This window comes from Pezoporus occidentalis, unplaced genomic scaffold (assembly GCF_034315485.1).
Source record: "Pezoporus occidentalis ecotype Australia unplaced genomic scaffold, CSIRO_AGI_Poc_V1 ctg38, whole genome shotgun sequence".
Taxonomy (NCBI): Eukaryota; Metazoa; Chordata; class Aves; order Psittaciformes; family Psittacidae; genus Pezoporus; species Pezoporus occidentalis.
In genome coordinates this window covers 5,825,807-5,846,711 of record NW_026915702.1, presented here as the reverse complement: position 1 = coordinate 5,846,711, position 20,905 = coordinate 5,825,807, and the positions used below count along the sequence as shown (strand labels likewise).

The 20,905-nt window shown below is 40.7% G+C and overlaps 1 protein-coding gene across 16 annotated transcripts in view; it reads right to left on the bottom strand.

The window, feature by feature from the left end:
- Positions 1 to 20,905, bottom strand: part of MAGI2 (membrane associated guanylate kinase, WW and PDZ domain containing 2) — a 747,917-nt gene that overhangs the window by 245,950 nt on the left and 481,062 nt on the right. For all 16 annotated transcript variants that reach the window (XM_062631997.1, XM_062631996.1, XM_062631998.1 and 13 more), the window contains one exon: positions 2,612 to 2,827. In XM_062631997.1, the coding sequence (XP_062487981.1) occupies positions 2,612 to 2,827 (216 nt within the window). The remainder of the gene's footprint in view (positions 1 to 2,611; positions 2,828 to 20,905) is intronic.

Genomic DNA, 20,905 nt, shown 5'->3' with positions numbered 1-20,905 from the left:
GAACCGAGATTCCAGGCTAAGGAAGGGTGACAAAAATCAGAAATAAACACATCGGGGAACACAAATTAACAAGAAGACAATTATGAAACATGATTGAAGATCTTCAGTCCATAAACAGTCATCTGAGGAGAGTCTGATGGCATATGAAGCAAGGTATATAGAAGTGAACTATTGAAAATTTGATTCCTACTAATAAATCTCAAGAGATGCACAGATTATCTCAACAGACACCGAAAAGTGGTCTGAAAAATCAGCCCAAAAGCACAAAGATCTCTGCAACTACAAATGGTCTGATAAAGATGGGTTTATTCCCTTCAGTTTCATCTTAGCTCTGTTACTATTTCCACGTAGTACTCCTGGGTGTTACAGCAGTCCTTTGAGTTGCCAGACTCTGATACCTTTGACAGTTATTAACCCATTAAGTTCCTGAGCATCTATAAAGAATGTATTAATGTTTTGGATGTCCCCAAAGAGTCCCGTGTTTAATAAAAGACTCCTGTTAGAAGTGAAGCATTTTAAATAGTATACACTTTCTAAAAGAACTGGAAATAACAAATACCCTGCCTCCATTGCTTCATAAAAACTAGATTGCTCTCTCCACCAAGAGTTAAAAAAATAATAACTCAAAATCAACTTATTCTTGTTTTCTGATTGTTCAAAGACATAAACTCCAAATGTGCACACATTTTGGAAGTAGCTAAGACCCTGTCAGCTCACAGAGAAAATGACTGCAGTAACAAGGTCCGTGGGAGCTACGCTGCCCAACAAAAGCAACACAGCATGTATGTACAGAGCGGCTTTGCTACAATCCCCAAAGTCCTCAATCAGTGTAACTGAACAACAAAACCCTGCTTATGAAACCATGAGAGCCAACACAGGCAGTGCTTGTTCTGCTGGCCACACCTACAGGAATTACTTTGCGGGGGGCTAGGAGGAGAAGGAGGAGGGGAGCTGCCTTGCACCGATGCTCATGTATTTCATTTTGTAACACAGCACATGCCAGTGCCTGTTTCTTGGGTGCTGCCCAGTCGTTGCTCACATAGAATGTGTCTGGGAGAAGCAAATTAGAGGTGTGCAATGCAAGGATGAAAGCAGGTGAGCATTACCTCTTGATCAAGTTCAAGCTGAAACACATTGCCCTGGAAATTGCTCCTCAGCAATGGCCCGTTAAGTGGCACATTTCAAATAACTGCAAAGAATGATCTTTCTGATGATTTCTACAATACACAACAGAGACTGAATCCTGCCTTTGCCTCTTTTGCTGTGGAAGTATCCTGGCAACAGAGCCAGTGCTGATGTTTTATGTAAGGATTTCTGGGCTTCATCCTTTTCTGTTAGCTGTGTAGGAAAGGCAGTAAGCAGCAGAGCATTGCTGACAGATCCGAAGTTATGAAGAACGGATGAGCAAGGCTCATACAGCATGTGATGGCAATGGCCAGGGAGTAATGCTGCAGCCCTCTGGCAAGCCAACAGGGGAGTATGAGATCCACCCTCACCCCATATATTTTCTTATGCAGTAGAAGGAAAAACTATATATAGAACCTGCAGTATGAAAATCTTTTTACTGTGCTTAGCAGATTAGGTAATGCATTTTTTGTTTCACATTAAGCTATATATTTAGAGAGCTTGCAATATTCCATTTTATCTTGTCATCTGTATGATTGTCACTACAGACTTCTACTTCAATAATTTGCTTCCAAATTTCTAAGTTCACCAAAAAGGATTCACAGTTACTTCTCAGACAGACATAAAAGTCTGAATTTTTTAATTTCCTACAGGAATAACACAACAACATGCTTTATTAAATTATGTTTCAGAATAAAACTTATTAAGTACTGTAAAATGACGACTTGCTGAAACATTGAAGGGGAAGCTGATTACCTGCTTGCAAATAGGCTGGAGTGTTCTCAGGACAGCAGTCACTATCTTGAGCCCTGTTTTCTCTGTAGAACTGTGATCCAAGGGGTAAAACAGCCGTATTTTAGGACTAGACCTCTGAAACCCTCATCAGCTTTACGCAAGCTCTGGAATATTGCTGAAAAGGGTCCTTCCTGATAGAATTGCCGGCTAAGTTTCATTGGCACTGCCACAAATGATGACAACTTTACTCCACAAGATTGCCAAGATTTCATAACGATTTACAAAAGTTCACTTCATAATGTAGTGAACTGTCTTGCATCACCATTTGAGAACAAGGAGACCTGAAACACAGAGACTAGATTCATTTGACCAAATTACAGTTCTCTAGACTCCCTCTATAGACAACGAAAAGAAAAAGGAATTTGTGGTTCATTTCCTAAGCTAGAAATCTAAAACAGGCACATGAAGTGTATTCAGAAAGTAGGTATTTTTCTCTTTGGTCTATAAAGAGGATTCAAAGGGACTGGTTCAGGGTCAGATATCATTATGGAAGTTAAGGTAAGTGAGATGACTCCTCAAATGGAGATTAAGTGATTTGTTTTAGGCTTCAGAAAAATCCTATTATTCAGGATTCCTGGCTTTCAGACTTGCAAGAACATTCTTATCTGAACATGGATATTCTCAGTGCAGAGGGAGGTTAACTGGGGACTGTGAATAACAGAAATGCATTGCAAAGTAAGGAGAAACAGACCTGGTGTTACTGTCACGTCATTTCCATTGACCACAGGTCTTTCTTCCTCCTCTTCCTCCGGTGGCTCAATACCTGTCTTCTCCATATTGCTCACAGACTTATTCCTTTTACGTTTGCCTTCAGCCCCGGGAGTGGCACCTGGGAGGATCTGGTCTGTTACATTTAACAGCAGTGGAGCTGGTTCTGCTGGAGGCTTTGGGGTGCCGTAATAGTTGTCTGGAAAGAAAAGGAGTAACACATAAACTTGGAGAAATACATTTGTTGCTGCTTCTTCTTTTATTTTAGATTAACGGGATTACATGAGGTAGCATCTGCTTCATCAGATAATCCAAAGATTAGTTCAAAATGTTTTCATGAAGTTAAATATTCACCATTCATGAAATGTGAATTAAGTTTCTTTGTGACCAGTGATCAAATCATGCTCACAAAAGTATATACTGTATTAACACTCCCTGGGTAACTTAACTTTCACCCAAAAAACATGACAAATGGGCATCATAGCAGAGCTGTTTTCTTATTTCAAACCATTAGGAAAAATCAGTTTTGTAACACACCACAATACAGGAGTTTCTGAAGGATCAAAAGGACCATAAAATATTGGCTATTCACTGCCATATCACCCCCCTCCTTCCCCAGTTCTTTCACCTGCTTAGAAGGTAAATAATAGTTCAACAATTGAGAGATTTGCAGTTTTCAGTAACACTTGCACTATCTCATTTTTCATATTTGTCAAAATTCTTGCTATTCATGAACTCCAGATTTGTAATAGGTAATGCCAATATATTTTCAAAGAAAGTTGAAACTCTATGCTTTAGGGCTTAAAATTAAGCCCTAAGGAATTCTGAGAAGACTTAAGGTGGCTGAGAGATTACCCTCTATTTGTCTGTCATAAAATTTCTGCCAACTTCCTCTTTTGAATCATCTACTTTCAGTCAGAAGTGTTACTAGATAAGATAGATCATGGTCTCATCTTATCTACTGATATTTGCTCATTTGCATTTCTAGTACATCTGGTCTCAAAACTTCTTTTTTTACTGATATCTGAAATCGGTCATCAAAAACATGGTAAAAAAATTATATTAATAATAAAAAAAAAAAAAATCAAGTCCTTTCTAGAACCAAAAATAAAAAGTAATATAAAGATAAAAGCATGCTCTTATTGAGTTATCTTTTTTCATTTGCAAGGTGGGCAGTGAACACCTCGCCTTACAAGTAGATTTTCAGCAATTAGTACAGAAAACTAAAAATACTGTCCAGCTCTGAAAAACTTTTCCAAAGAAAAAAGCATCTATGCGAAGTAGTGTTCAAGGCCAGGTTGGATGGACTCTTGGGTGACATGATTTAGTGTACGGTATCCTTGCCCATGGCAGGGGGCTGGAACTAGATGATCTTAAAGTCCTTTCCAACCCTAACTATTCTATGATTCTATGATATTAAACTGCTGAAGTTATTTTAGACTGCATTACCACTTTTTTAATTCTAATTGCACAATTTATGGTTTCTGTGACACCAAATAATAGTAGCAACTGGCAAAAATAATTCTAACCACATATGAGTAGGACACTAAATAAAGATGTTATATCTGCACAGTAAATCATCATAAGATGTATTTTGCAGGCAGAGTAAAAATTATTACTGGTACTAGTATGTCTGTGTATTTCCAATGATTTACAATGTTCAGCCATACAACCACCTCAATACAGGTAAGTAATTGAGCAGCCTTGCAACTACTGAATACTCTGGGAAGTTTTCACAGTGGTTTAGCAAAACAGTATTTGTACCAGGTGTTTCTGTAATTGTAATACACTAGAGAAGTTTACTGTGTTCAGTGGCCCTTCTACTCACTCTGGGCTTAGGGATGACAGAATGAAAACTGACTTGCTGTTTTTTTTCATTTGATGAGATCACATCAGTTTTGACACAGAGCCCCAGTGCCATTAGGGCAAAGAGTAGTGCCTTTGCATGGCTGTCTGTGACCACAGTCACACAGTCTGCAGGAAGTCTCTCTGCCTCCCAGGGTTAAAGCTAGGGGAGCAGGATTTGGGGTCTAAGATGGGGAGGGAAATGAGCATTGATCCACTTGCAAAACTGTACCTCCAAAGGATGTTGAAATCAGTTCTGGTCAGTCAATCTTCTAAGCTCTGATAGTGCAGGGTATTTTGAGAGCACCTGATGGCAGTGCTCAGTTGGAAGTCTACTTTTGTATCTTCTTAATAGCATGTTACCTTTGCTGGTGAGATTGCATGACTGAAATATTACATATTTTGAAAAAAAAAGGATTCCTCAATTTAAAAAATTCCTCCCTGACATAAGCCATTTTACCAATCTGAAAATTCCAAAGTGCCAGAGATGCCTTAAACTACACAAATCTTGTGAAGTATGCACTGATTTCCACTGATTGCATAAATATCAGCACACAAATCCCAGGTTTATAGGACTAGTGTGATGCAAACTGTGAAACTAAAAGTGGCTTTTTTTCCCCTTGTTCTTAGTTTTGCCATTGTCGTACATATTGAGTGCAGTAGTAATTAGCAGTAATGCTACTACCCTGTATAGTAGATAAGATGTTTCAAATGAAGGACATGTTCATTCTATTTTTGGATGTTACTTTTTCACTTCGACTGACTGTACGCATTAGTGGGAGACAGAGACAAATGTTATAACAAAAAAAAAAAACCAACCACCTATGAATATCAAATGTATAAAAATATAAGAAATGAAAATGCATATTTAAGATTACAAGCCAAAGAGGGTTTAACTCTTTCAGTCTCAAGCTGAAAATGCAGTATAATTTCCAGATTTTGCCATCTAACATAATATGTTTTGTGCTGATTCAGAAATGAGCTTTGCATTATTTGTTGCTATCTAGCCAGCCTCAATTCAAATAGATGTATAAGCAGTACAAATAAAAATAAGAAACTGGCTCACAAATACTGACACAATCAATGCATCATAAAAATGATGAAAATACAGTTTCAAAAGAAAAAAATATACAGGATGAGACTCCCAGCTATTTCAATGAAGTGCCATTAATGAAATATTAGAATCAATGTAAAGTGGATCTTCTATCAAAAAGAGTTTCTCAGTGTCTTGAAATTCCTTGCCTAAGCCTCAGAGCGTAGAGCTAATGGAAGACTCATAAAACCTCAGAAATTGTCATATTTAGGGATAATGCAAAGACTGAATGTTTAAACACTATAACTTTGTTGTAATGATGTTTGAAAAATCTCTAATAAAAACAGCTCTTTTTCATCTTGCTTGAGCAAAGGACAGGGTTGGTTCAAATGTTATTGTTGAAACACTAATCATAAGGTACTGAAATTCAGCTTCCTGTAGGTAGAAAAAGCACTCCAAATAATTCATTTTAATTGTGCTTTATTTAAAAACAATTAAGAAAAGGACTTAATAAAACCAAAACTTACTAAAAGAAAACATATGTACAATGCTCGTTGGCAGTCAAAAACCCAGCAGTTAAGAGCTTTGAAAAAAGGAAAGGAGCACAAACGAGAAAACACCTTTATAGCACTATACAAAACTCCCTTTTGTATACTGCCTGCTACTCTGGTACTTGCCTCTCAACAATTACATGGGAGAACTAAAGAAGGACAATTAAAGCCTGGAACTGCGTAAATTGATTTGGAGTTTTCAGCTTGGAAATGGGACAACTGAAGGGGGATATGGCATATATATATAAAACCAGGAAAACCCTGGGAAAGTGCCTAGAAAATAAATGAATGGATGCTTGGCTTCTCACTACATGAGAACAAGAGGATGCCCAATGAAATTAGCAAGTTTAATGCAAGCAAAAGAAGTTGGTTTTCGTTCACGCAGCGTAAAACAGTAATAGCATTCACTGTCAGATGCTGCCAGTATCATTAATATAGTCAAAAAGCAATTATACAATATCATGGAAGGAAAAAAAAAATATGAAAGCCTTTTAAATGTAAAGGCAGAGATTATGAATCAAGAGTTGCATACAATACAGATGGGTAGAGTACAGAATGTATCCCTTCACGCCTTCCCTGTTCTATTTTTTTCCTTAGATCTATCAAAGGGCAGTAGCAGAGGCAGAATACACGTCTGTATTTCCCCTTGGTTTGACTCAGTGCTGCCACTCTCTTACTCAGATGCCTCCTTGTTGTACTTAAAAATGAGTGCATACTCCTCTGCCACCCCAGCACAAAGTCAAGAGGTCAGTTTAAGCCAGCAGAGTTTAAACTAAGCTCTTTGTGCTGGACCTGACTAAAAGCCTTCACGCAGACAGGGAGGGCAGAATGAGTATTTAATTGCAGAAACCCCACCACTGCTTAATCCATCCTTCTGCTGTGCCTGTTTGCCTCAGTACTTCCAGGCTGTTTCTGAGTGCAGCTGAACACTGGTCTAACCTAGACTGTTTGACTTTGCTGCAGAAACAGCTTGGAAGCCATAGCACACTCACAATTACCAACTACTCCTTGCCACCTCTAACCTGTATGAAAAAGTCTACCTGATTCTGCATGTAAAGAGTCAGAAAACATTACTGAGAAGGTTAGCCCTGATGGAAAAGACCAGCGCAGGAAGTCAGAGAGTCAGAAGAAGCAGAAAAAGGAGAAAATGAGGACAAAGCAGGTATTTTTTTCCTTAACCTGAGCTCACCTATGTCAGGAAGTGGTAAGAATTTTATCAGTGAAGTATTTGATGATGAAGCAGTAGATCCTAACTTGCTTCCTGAGAAAAGGTAAGCCTTATGGAATTAAAAATGACAAAGCATTTGGGTGGTAATAAAGAAGCAAACAATGATGCTGAAATGATAATGAGACTCAGATCTACTGATGGTCACTATACTGAAGTGCTGAACACCCAGTAATCCCCATTACCAGATACAGTTATAAACATGTCTCCCACGATGTGCTCCACTTCGCGCTACATTGCAGGGACTGACTGCACTTTCCTCTTCTGGCCTTTCCAAGCACCTTCACCACCAGCTCCCTCAGCCTCTCTACCCTTCTGTGAGGAAAGAGCCTAAAATTCAGCATGGAGCAGACATCTTCACTCATAGAGAAGGGAGGGGAAGGGCTTTTTGCTGGGTCTCTATCCTTGGCTGTGGAATGGACATACTCCCTTAGCTCTAGCGTCACCAAATTGTGGAGGAAGGAGGTTACTACTGGGAAAGTCCCTGCCTCCTGAAGCTCCACTGATCTCATCTAAGAAGTGAAAAAGTCTAGTTTAAAAATATAAGTATTACGAAAACTTAAAAGTGATGCTGAGAAATTGGGTAATTATAGTAAAAATGAACAATCAGACAGAAAACAAGAGGTGTGCCAAGCCAAAATCTTTCAAAAAGAATACTTCCAACTATGGTGTGACTCAGATTCTGAGCACAGAATGAGCACACGTTCCTTTTCACACTTATTTTTAGAGTGGAGGAAACAATACCCAGCTAGCTATGAATAAATCCCTACTTCTGCTTATTCAGCACCCTCATTTAGATTGATCTGTCTGTACTGTTTATATAACTTTGAATTGCTGAAGTATCAGTCAAAATTGTGTGAGTCAGCCACAACTCTAAGAAATGAAAAGCAAACCTTATTTTTCAGTTATTTGAGAAATAACTGCAGATGTTATGATGAATGATAGATTTCTACATATTATTTTTATGGTCACTCAGTACTGATAATAAGAGGAAAGTGCACTGTAATTAATTACTGTCAGGATAGAAGAATTACATTCAATATTTTAAAGGATTGCAATGGAATACAAAAGTTTAGGTAGGCAGAAATTGGCTTAATTTTTAATTAAAATAATGAAGTTAATAAATGTGAATATTTTATTATTTGATTCAAAGATGATAGCTGTATTTCTTTATGACTAGAGACCTATCACATCAAGAAGCATCTGTTAATAATCTATGTCTGTTTATACTCAATGTCCAGATCATGATCAGTGACAAGTGCTGTCCCTCAGGGGACTGTACTGGGACCAGTTAAATATCTTCATCAGTGACACAGACAGTGGGAACAAGTGCACCCTCAGCAAGTCTGAAGATGACACCAAGCTGAGTGGTGTGGTTGACAAGCCTGAAGGATGCGATGGTATTCAGAGGGACGTGGAGAAGCTCAAGAAGTGGGCCTATGTGAACCTCATGAGGTTCAACAAGGCCAAGTGCAAAGTCCTGCACCTGCTCTGGTACAACCCCCAGTATCAATAACAGCCTGGGAGGTGAAGTGATTGAGAGCAGCCTCCAGAGAAGCACTTGTTTGTGTTGGTGGATGAAAACCTGGACATCAGCCAGCAATATGTGCTTACAGACCAGAAATCAACCATGTCCTGGGCTGTACCACAGGAAGCGTGACCAGCAGGTCAAGGGAGGTGACTGTCCCCCTCTACTCTGCTCTTGTGAAACCCCACCTGCAGTCCTAGGCCCCCAACACAAGAGAGATGTGGAACTGCTTGAGTGAGTCCAGAGGAGGGACACACAGATGATCAGATATAAGGAAGAAATTTTTTACAATGAGGGTGGTAAAACACTGAAACAAGTTGCCCAGAGACGTGGTAGATGTCTCATCACTGGAAACATTCAAGGTCAGGTTGGACTAGACTCTGAGCAAGCTGATCTACCCTAACCTTGTCATGGTTTAACCCCAGCCAGCAGCTAAGTACCACTCAGCAACTCGCTCATTTTCCCTGTCCTGCTGGGGTGGGGAGGAAAATCAGAAAAAAGGTAAAACCCCACGGGCTGAAATAAGAACAGTTTAATAACCGAAATAAAGTAAAATGTAATAATAATAATAGTAATAACAACAGCAACAATAATAATAATTTTAAAAGAGGAATAAAACAAACAAACAACCAACCCCCCCAAACAATGTACAGTACAATTGCTCACCACCCACTGACTGATGCCCAGCCCATCCCCAAGTAGAGATCAGTGCCTCCTGGCCAGCTCCTCCCAGTTTATGTACTGGGCATGACATGCTGTGGTATGGAATACCCCTTTGTTTAGTTTGGGTCAGGTGTCCTGTCTCTGCTCCTTCCTGGCTTCCCGTGCCCTTTGTCCCTGGCAGAGCATGAGGCTGAAAAGTCCTTGATCAGGGTAAGTGCAACTGAGCAACAACTAAAAAGTTGCCAGTGTGTTATCAACATTGTTCTCAGACTGAAAAAAAAACACAGCACTGCAACAGCTACTAGGAAGAAAATTAACTCTATCCTGACCAAAACCAGGACAATGACCTTTAAAGGTCCCTTCCAACCCAAACTATTCTATGATTCTGTTCTCTTAACAAAGGTGCCTGACACATCATCTACATAATAGTAAAAAAACTATCAAACCCCCAGATTTTGGAAGCAACAATGAAAGGAGATCTAAAACCAGTATCTCCATCTATAGCGGCTCATAGCCTTCAAGCCCTGGGCCATCAGGCTGAAGTCTGCGGCAGTCTGGAGTCCATGCACTGAGAACTCTTTGGATGCAAATTTAAGTGTAGGTTTCTGGCTGCCTCTGGAAGACAGCAGGACAGAAGGCCTGTGCTTTTAGTATCGCTTTTGGCAGGCCCAGCACACTGGCAGTAAAACCAGTTGGGTAAGATCATGTGTGTTTGAAACTCTCAAACTTTGCATTAAATTTTCATGGCCAACATAGCCCAAATGGATGGGTCACAGACATCTTCTCTGAAGCTTTTGGTATTGTGGGCAATGGATGCTGAATATAGGAACGATTCCTAAATGCAGCCTCCATGGACCTCCTAACTTTGTGTAGACCTCCAGAAGCCAACCATGTGGCATCACCATACTCTCACTTTACAGTGCTGTCAGATCCACACATCAGATTCACACATTGCTGAGGAAGTATATCCACTAAATTGGCATCTTCTTGTGAAAGTATTTTTTATAACATTTCTGATCACCTGTACATGTCATTTAGAGCATCCTCCTGTATGTCATGAAACATGTTCTGCAGTACAAATACATAAGTACAGAATATTTTTAAATTAAAAGAGCTCTCTCAAAATTCTTACAATCATCTTGTGAAACTTCCAATGAGGAAAACAGTACATAGACATTGTTAAAATATAATTAGTGACGTATTTTAACTAAATTCAAGACAATTACCACCTCCTTAATGGAGCCTAGCAAACTTCTTTTCACCCACTCACCCTGAGTGAGTAATTTATTTTGACTGGTGACTATACTATAATTAGGGCTTTTTTAATCATTGCTGTAAGGTTGGGTGAGTAGATTCTGCTCTTGGGTTCATACATTTTCATGACGGTTTTGCAGTGCTTCTTGATGGATCAAAGTTATAGAACTCTTAGCATGGTGCCAAAGCAAGTGGAATTTAAAAATGAAGCCTGCTAAAACCTTTAGATTTTAGATTTATGTTGGTATTATTTTTACTCATAATCTTGTGTCATTGGATGGCAGAGGCCAGGAAAAGTCATAGCTCACACTTTTCAGGATTTAGGGGAAAAAAGTTATTAAATATAGATTTGCAATTATGTTTTTCAACAACAGCTCTTATTTTCTACTGTGTTCTCAGCAAGATTTACAAGCAAAGTTCTATTTTTACTAAGATCTTTGCTGCTACTTTTAGCTTCTTTACTTTTAGCCAGAGACTGAAGATCCCAGAGAAGTCTTCACCCTTCTTTTAACAACCGAGCCTTTGAATCCTGATTGATTAGTTCTCTGTGCCTCACTGGTACATTAATGTCTGAATTAAAAATACAAATTAAAATTTATTTACTTTGGGAGTGCTGTCAGAATGAGTTACACGTGATACACAGAACTAATTCCACACTTGCTGGATATACCAATCCCCAGGGCTACTTGTTATAAAATCTGTTTTTCTTCCTTGCTATTTTCCAAGTATACTGGGCCATACTATACTATGGCTAAAGCTACTCAAAAGGAATATTTTCCGGAGATCTCAGGGTTCTCCTGGAACAGAGGTGTAAGAGTTATTGCCCATGCATCCCCAACAAATACTTGAGCATTTCCTGGCAGGGACTGTCTAGCTGCTTCCCAGATGCAGGCAGATTTTTGATTCCTTGTGTTGCTGTGACTCTTCCTCAGGCAGAATTCTCATTTGAGTTGGTCTCTGCAGCTTCTGCTAACAGGCATTAGGCAGATATGCTAAGTTCTGTGTCGACTAATGACATTTTAATAACTGGCTTCAGGATTGTCTATTCATCTACATTAAAATTAAATCACTAATTATAGCTGTGGATTTTTGCCCAAGAGAGTTCTGGACCCCAGTGAGTGCCACAGCAGAAGAAGTTTCTGAATTCACAAATACAGGAATGGAGACAGATGGGCTGTCAAACCTCCCAACATGACAGACCTGCTCTTTTCTTTCTATGGACTCCGACTGTCCCCAGTAAAAATCTCCATTTTTTTTCCAGACAGACTGGGAGAGACTATGAAAGTGAGGATATATGACTTTGATTTCTTGATTGGCATTTTTCAAGATAGGTATCAAATCAAGTTTTGTAACCTTGAGGTACTGATAGAGTATATCAGATCTGCATAAGTGAATTATTCTGATTTTTAGAAATTTTGAAGACACCAAAATTAAGGCATACAAAGTTAATTCTTGTTTAAGAAAATATGTTTTCCTCTAAGATGTAACTTCATTCTCTAGTGTATTTACTTCATTCTTTAGTGTATTTCAGAAAGTTCATACTCCTAAGTATTTTTCATCTCTGTTTCCATAGTACCATCTCACAAAGACGCTCACTCTTTTAAGTGAAGCATTTTTTTTTTCTTTTTTTTAAGTACTAGGTAGTTTTATCCTACAAATATTCTGCATTCCTTAGATTTTGTTAATTAATCTTTTAGCTATTTGCAGTAGCATACCTGGAAATTGGCACATACGCAAGATTAATCCCTAAAAATTCTGTGTAAAAGTACAAGATGCAAGTCAAAAGAACTTTTTCACCTTTCACCTGCCTGAAATCTTTTTATCATCTTTTTAATTCCTACCAAGAACAAGCCATGTGAACAGATACAACCCTCTTGATCCCTAAATCTCTCACAGCTGGGAAATAACAGCTCTCCTGTCAGACCTGGGAATCCCATGGGTTGAAGGTGTAAATACATTTCAGGTAATATAACTATAAACCATCCCATGTTAAGTCCAGGTGCAGGTGGCTATGGAGACAGAACTGTCTTGCTTTAAGACTCCTCAAAGATTAAAGTCCTGACCTTATTTCTTCCAAATATTCTTGAAGTTTGTATTTCTCTCTGAGCAGCAGAACAAATCAATTTTAGATAATGGCCTAGAAGAGAGATGCCTGCTTATCAGATGCAGCAGTGTGCTGCAGAGACTACACACCATCACAGATCTCCCAACCACCAGCAAATATGAAGTGACTTTCAACTTCCAAGTTTTGCTGAGCACACTGTACCAGAAATGAAAAATCTAGATATATCCTTTAAAAGGCTACTCTTATTTATTTAAAGAAAATCGTGGACAAAGGGACAGAAATTAATAATTAATATGAAAGGGCATTTGGGCTTCAAAAGCAAAAATCACAGAGGTATGAATGCAGTATACTGGAACGAGACTGTACAACAATACAGCTTGATAAATACATATTTTATAGTATTTCACAAATTTTAAAGCAATTCTGTCATCTGACCTCATCTTCTAAAAAGCAGTAGTACAATCTGAAACCTTTACTTTCCCATAAAAGAGGCACAGTTTCATTACTAAACACTATATTCTTTGCTGCAGCTAAGCAGAGATACCGAGATACTTCTTGACACAGCCCATATATCTCTTTTTTTTTGTGAGCTGGCTGTTGTCTGGATTCAGCCCTTGCGAGGTCACTTGCTATTGTGTCTGATCCCTAAATAATATGAGGGAGTAGATTTTTAACTCATTTAGCTTTTGCTGCTTACATAGAATTTAGTTGTCTAGTTTAAAATAACCAGCTCTCTACCCATCTTCCCTGGGTAGTGATCTTAGGTGGGATGAATTGACCTCTGGAAGTGCATGCCTTTCTTGATGACCCTACAAGAAGAAACCTTTTAGATGACTAATGATAGATGAAATGATTAAAAGCTTTAATAACCAAGGTCCCAACACACTGAATCATGCTATAGCTTTCTGCCATCCTTTATAAAGATTTAGGCTTAAAAAGCTATGAGATTGCCTACTTCACTTAAACTATGATTTTATATAATTTATACACTATTGCTAAGGCTCTTGTAGAAGTAAAATTTCTTTGCCATATTAGAGAACAGCTTGCAGTAGAGTCCCTCCCTTTTGACAGTAATGCCTACATGGTTTTACACCCTTACAAATGATCCAGAAAGAAAAGACAAGAAAAGACTAAAAGCATTTCTAGAAGAAAAAAATTATCTAATTTAGTCTGGGACACATAAATGGATGTTTCTGAGGGTTCAAAAGGACTGAAAAAAAAGGAAAAAAATGTAAGTGTATGGGAAGGCATTACATTAGATGAAATTTATCATTGACAAATATAAATCAGGCAACCACCAGGTTGTAAAATGAGTATCCTTTCTAGACAGATACTGGCATTACTGCAGACAGATCACTCTACACTAGCAGTTTCCTTCTGCTAAATAGTAAACAAAGGTGGAACTGTAAACTGAAAGGCAGATTATGGAAAGAACAGAATGATATGTAATGCAAATCTTCAATAATGTGTTTAAGAACTTTACTGCATACCGTACTGGCCCAAACTCTTTTAACAAAAAAAAAAATAAAAAAATTACAGAAATATAGCATGTTCTGAGAAAAACAAATCAAAATATAAACTTCCTATAATAAAAATAAAATGCATTTCAGTCATCCAAACCAAATGTATTTATTACAGAACCACAGAATCACAGAAATGTTTGGATTGGAAGAGATCTTAAAGCTCATCCAGTTCCAACCCCCTTGTCATAGGCAGGGACACCTTCCACTAGACCAGGTTTCTCCAAGCCCTGTCCAACATGGCCCTGAACACTGACAGGGATGGGGCAGCCATAGCTTCTCTGGGCACCCTGTGCCAGCACCTCAGCACCCTCGGAGGGAAGAATTTCTTCCTAATACCTAATTTAGGTCTTCTTCCAGTATAAAGACATCTTCCCTTGTCCTCTCACTATTTGCTTTTATAAAAATGTAACATTTATGTAGTAAGGTGGTAAAAAGGAAGGCATATGATAAAAGTATATATATACAAAAGTTACGAAAAATTAAATATGAGAGATTGAAGGTTAGTGAGAGGAAGCACCTGCATTCAAAATTAATTAAACTGCAGAACTTCTGAAGTTTTTGAGATCAAGTTTTGAGTAAAAACTGGTTATGAGTTTGAAGAACACACCGTTATAAACCAGAAATTTCTGAGAGATTACCTACATGTCAAATCAATTCATAGTTGCTACAGATCTACCTGAAAATACTGTGTGTAGGGGACTAGGGACCAGGTCAAGTTTACTCAAAAATACATATTGTAGAGGTCTTACAGTCCTAAGAATTGCCTGATCTGTCTTTTGCATGAGACAAGATGCTGGATGGATGTCCCCACCCCTGTTTTGACCAGTGCACTGTTTCCTTTTTTCCATTGGAGTTTAGGTGCATTTTAAAAGCTGCATTTATAGACACTTTATACAACTTCACATTGGCATTTTCTCTGTGTTACAGTTGGAAACCTGTCATCTCCAACTTCCTTGACAACCTCAAGAAGGCACTCTAGACTGTTAATTTAATCTGACATTTCTTCAAACCTGTTTTTTTTGAGGAAAAAAAAAAAAAAAAAGAGATCCCTGTAGTCAATCAGGTTTTGTATTCATTTATTCTAAGCTGCTACCAGAGAAGTTATCTTGCCAGTTGGAGAGGTATATAGGGAATCCTTGCCTTATGTGCCTAAAAAGGCATCTGCAGATTGTCCTGGATAGTCATCTTGCACAATATGAATAAATTAGATGTTCCCTATTGGTTCTTTCCTTAAGGAGATGTTAGAATAAGTAAAAAGTCTTCTCAGAGACTCACAGTAATTCCAGGTAAAACAGATGAAGTAACTTCCAAAATAACCCCTGAGAAAAACGATACAAATTCTGTATTCATCAACAGATTATTATTTTGCAACACTCATGTGAATAATAAGGGATTTTTAAGGAAATTTGATATTATAAATCTAAATACTAAGCAAAACCAAAAAATTCAGTGGAGACTCTGTGTTCCCATTTTCCCCTAAAGCCAGTTTGATATCTCGTTCTAATGTGGTATTTTTTTAATCAACTGCTATCTACCACCTTGGTCCCGATACAACAGAGATATGGATTTTTACTTTTGTCATGGGAGTTTTTATCCATAACTTTACTACCAGTTGGTTCTTCTGCTATAACAAGGAATTTTAGCTTGTCCAGAGGTCAGTTATCACATGAAAATACATGATGAGGCAATCCCCAGTCCTAAAAACCTGTCCTAAAAAACACAACCCACCTGTCAGGTAACACAACCTTCAGCCACGAGGAAAAAAAAGGTTTAGAAACTAATTGATTTTGAGTTATTCTGAAAAATTCAGATTAGAAACAAACTACTAGATATTGGGAATGATGTAATTGATATTTTCCAGGGTGAGTTTAGCATATGTTAGAAGAAGAACAGAGTAGGAAAAGAGTCCTGGAGTCTCTAGCAAAATTAACTTGGCCACACTTAATGAGTCTTCTGGCTCCTAAGCTATATAATCAGGCCCCTTCTGACTTGTTCTTATTCAGGCCCCATAAATCATGAGCTTCACAGTGTCATTCTTCTAAAAGAAAGAGTGGAAGGTCATCTTTGTCCAGGGTTGCTTTCTGGGAGTGCAAAGTGAGACATTAAATATAACCTGACATCCCACTGCCTCTTTTCTTTGCCTGTGAGGCTACCAAGAAACTGGCCATGAAGCTATCAAAAAAGTGTCATCACCACCATAAAAGCCTGTGAATACTGCACCCAACTGGATGTGTTGGGGGAGGGGGGCATCATTCCATTCCAACACACCCAGTCAGTTGCCAGAACCTATAATAAATGCTTGGAGCAATGTAGAGATATCCCAGCCACTCCAGGCAATGAGCTGGCTTCATTTGGAGCTCGGCTCAGATGCCTCTATACAAACGCCCGTAGCTTGGGGAACAAACAAGAGGAATTAGAGATGTGTGCACGTCTACGGGGGTATGATATAATAGGCATCACAGAAACATGGTGGGATGGCTCCAATGACTGCAGTGTTGGAATGGAAGGTTACAGGCTCTTTAGAAAAGACAGGCCCAGCAGGCAGGGAGAGGGAGTTGCCCTTTATGTTAGGGATAGGCTGGAGAGTATGGAACTCTGTCTGGGGACAGGTGAGCAGTTAACAGAGAGTTTGTGGGTCAGGGTTAAAGGGAGAACAGTGATGGGAGACATTACTGTGGGGATCTGTTACAGACCACCTGATCAAGAGGAACCTGCGGATGAAGCGCTCTGCATACAGGTAGGAAAAGCCTCGCTCTCTCTCAGGCCCTTGTTCTCATGGGTGACTTCAACCACCCTGGCATCTGTTGGAAGGACAGTACAGCCCAGCAAAAGCAACCCAGGAGGTTCCTCGATTGTGTGGAAGAGACAGCTTCCTTCTGCAAGTAATAGAGGAGTCGACAAGGAGAGGTGCCGTGCTTGACCTCATGCTCACCAACAGGGAAGGGCTGGTTGGAAATGTGATGCTCTAGGGCAGCCTTGGATGCAGCGATCATGAGATGCTCGAATTTGAGATCCTCAGGACAGTGAGAAGAGCATGCAGCAAGCTCACTGACCTGGACAGTGAGAAGAGCATGCAGCAAGCTCACTGACACTGACTCACAGATTTTGGCCTCTTCAGGAACCTGCTTTGGAAGGTTCCATGGGATACAGCCCTAGAGGGCAGAGGGGCCCAAGACTGTTGGTAGATATTCAAGGATGACCTGCTGCAAGCTCAGGAGTGTTGCATCCCAACCAGAAGTAAGTGCAGCAGGAGGGCCAGGAGACCTCCTTGGATGGATAAGGAGCTGCTGAGGAAAATTCAAATGAAAAAAGAGGCTTATAATAAGTGGAAGAAAGGGCAGGTGGCATGGGGAGAGTACAGGGATGTTGTCTGAGAATCTAGGGACCAGGTTAGGAAAGCTAAGGCTCAGTTAGAATTAAACTTAGCTAGAGGTATTAAAGATAAGAGGAAGGGATTCTACAGGTACATAGCAAATAAAAAACAGACTTGGGAGAATGTAGGCCCCCTCAGGAAGCTCTCGGGAGAACTGGCTACATGGGATTTGGAGAAGGCTGAGGTTCTGAATGACTTCTTTGCCTAGGTCTTCACTGGCAAAGGCTCTGACCACACCACCCAAGTCTTGGAAGGCAGATACAGGGACTGCGAGAATGAAGACCTTGAGCCCACTGTAGGAGAGGAACTGGTTTGAGACCATCTTAAAAATCTGAACATGCACAAGTCCATGGGTCCTGATGAGATCCATCCACGGGTCCTGAAGGAGCTGGTGAATGAAGTTGCGAAGCCGCTGGCCATCATATTTGAGAAATCATGGCAGTCAGGTGAAGTTCCCGACCACTGGAAAAAGGGAAATATAACCCCCATTTTCAAGAAGGGGAAAATGGATGACCTGGGGAATTACAGACCAGTCAGTCTCACCTCTGTGCTGGCAAAATCTTGGAGCAGATTCTCCTGGAAGGCATGCTAAGGCACATGAAAATCAACAAGGTGCTTGGTGACAGCCAGCATGGCTTCACTAAGGGGAAATCCTGCCTGACCAATTTGGTGGCCTTCTATGATGGGGCTATGGAACTGATGGACAGGGGTAGAGCAGTTGATGTCATCTACCTGGACTTGTGCAAAGAGTTCGACACTGTCCCACACGACATCCTTGTCTCTAAACTGGAGAGACATCAATTTGATGGATGGAGCACTCAGTGCATAAAGAACTGGCTGGATGGCCGCACACAAAGTGTTGTGGTCAGTGGCTCAATGTCCAGCTGGAGACCAGTAACGAGCGGTGTCCCTCAGGGATCGGTGTTGGGACCGGTCTTGTTCAACATCTTTGTCGCTGACATGGACAGTGGGATTGAGTGTGCCCTCAGCAAGTTTGACGATGACACCAAGCTGTGTGGTTCTGTTGATACCCTGGAGGGAAGGAATGCCATCCAGAGGGACCTTGACACGCTTGTGAGGTGGGCTGATGCCAACCTCATGAAGTTTAACCATGCCAAGTGCAAGGTCCTGCAGCTGGGTGGGAGCAATCCCAGGCACAGCTACAGGCTGGGCAGAGAAGAGATTCAGAGCAGCCCTGCAGAGAAGGACTTGGGGGTGTTGGTTGATGAGAAAATGAACATGAGCTGGCAGTGTGCTCTCACAGCCCAGAAAGCCAACTGTATCCTGGGCTGCATCAAAAGGAGCGTGACCAGCAGGTCAAAGGAGGTGATCCTGCCCCTCTACTCTGCTCTTGTGAGACCTCAATTGGAGTATTGTGTGCAGTTCTGGTGTCCTCAACATAAAAAGGACATGGAACTGTTGGAACAAGTCCAGAGGAGGCCACGAGGATGATCAGGGGACTGGAGCACCTCCCATATGAAGACAGGCTGAGGAAGTTGGGGCTGTTCAGCCTGGAGAAGAGAAAGCTGCGTGGAGACCTCATAGCAGCCTTCCAGTATCTGAAGGGGGGCTATAGGGATGGAGAGGGACTCTTCATTAGGGACTGTAGTGATAGGACAAGGGGTAACGGGTTAAAACTCAAACAGGGGAAGTTTAGGTTGGATATAAGAAGGAAGTTCTTTCCTGTTAGGGTGGTGAGGAACTGGAATGGGTTGCCCAGGGAGGTTGTGAATGCTCCATCCCTGGCAGTGTTCAAGACCAGGTTGGACAAGGCCTTGGGTGATATGATTTAGCATAAGGTGTCCCTGCCTACGGCAGGGGGGGGGTTGGAACTTGATGATCTTAAGGTCCTTTCCAACGCTAACGATTCTATGATTCTATGATTCCACAGGACTGCCGTGGAAGTGTGAGGAATATAGGTGCTTCCTACTCATTTCTCAAATATGACTGATTTGAGGCACAAGTAGAAACCTTGGTCCCAAGGCCATGGAGGCCTCTGCATGCACAGAACTGGAGAAATTCAGCTGCTGTCAGTGCTGATTCAGTTGAGCGTTATTATAGAATCATAGAACCAACTAAGTTGGAAAAGACCTTTAAGATCACTGGGTCCAACCTTTACCCCAGCACTGCCAAGTCCACCACTAAACCATGCCACTAAGGGCTTCATCTACACGTTTTTTGAACACTTCCAGGGATGGTGACTCCACCACTTCCCTGGGCAGCCTGTTCCAATGCCTGAGCACCCTCTTGGTGAAGAATTTTTTCCTAATATCCAATCTAAACCTCCCCTGGTGCAAATTGAGGCTGTTTCCTCTTGTCCTTGGGAGAAGAGATGGACCCCCACCTCACTACAACCTCCTTTCAGGCAGTTGTACAGAGTGATACGGTGCCCCCTGAGTCTTCTCCAGAATAAACAGCCCCATGTCCCGCAGTTGCTCCTCATCACACTTGTGCTCCAGGCCCTGTACCAGCTTCATTGCCCTTCTCTGGACCTGTTCCAGCACCTCAATGTCTCTCTTGTAGTGAGGGGACCAGAACTGAACACAGGATTTGAGGTGCAGACTCACCAGTGCCCAGTACAGGGGGATGATCACTCTCCGAGCACTGCTGGTCACACAGGATATTCTTGGCCTTCTTGCCCACCTAGGCACAAGCTGGCTCACGTTCAGCGGCCATCAACAGGCACCCAGCACCCTGGGCAGCTTTCCAGCCACTCTCTCCCAAGCCTGTAGCATTGCCTGGAGGCTTTTTCTCCTCCTTTAACACCCATCTTGCACTCTGTACATGGCCAGATCAGTAGTACTGGTCTTTTGCCGTACAGTTGTTGTGACTCAAGTGAAGGATTCAGCACTGAGCCTTGTTGAACCTCATACCATTGGCCACAGACTATTGATCCAGACTGTTCAGATCCCTCTGCAGAGCCTTCCTACCCTCAAGCATATCAACGCTCCCACACAACTTGGCATCATCCGTAAATTTACTGAGGGTGCAATAGATCCCCTCATCTAGATCATCAATGAAGATATTAAACAACATTGGCCTAAAGGGACACCACTAATGACCAGTTGCCAACTATTATAAACCTAACTCAAATTTTGTCTTTAATAAAAAAAGATACAGCACAAATTGAATTTACAGCAGTGACAGCTGTAGATGCAGGTGACCAACAGCAGAATTAATAATTGTTAAAAGATGAACAGAGCTTTCACTTTGCCTC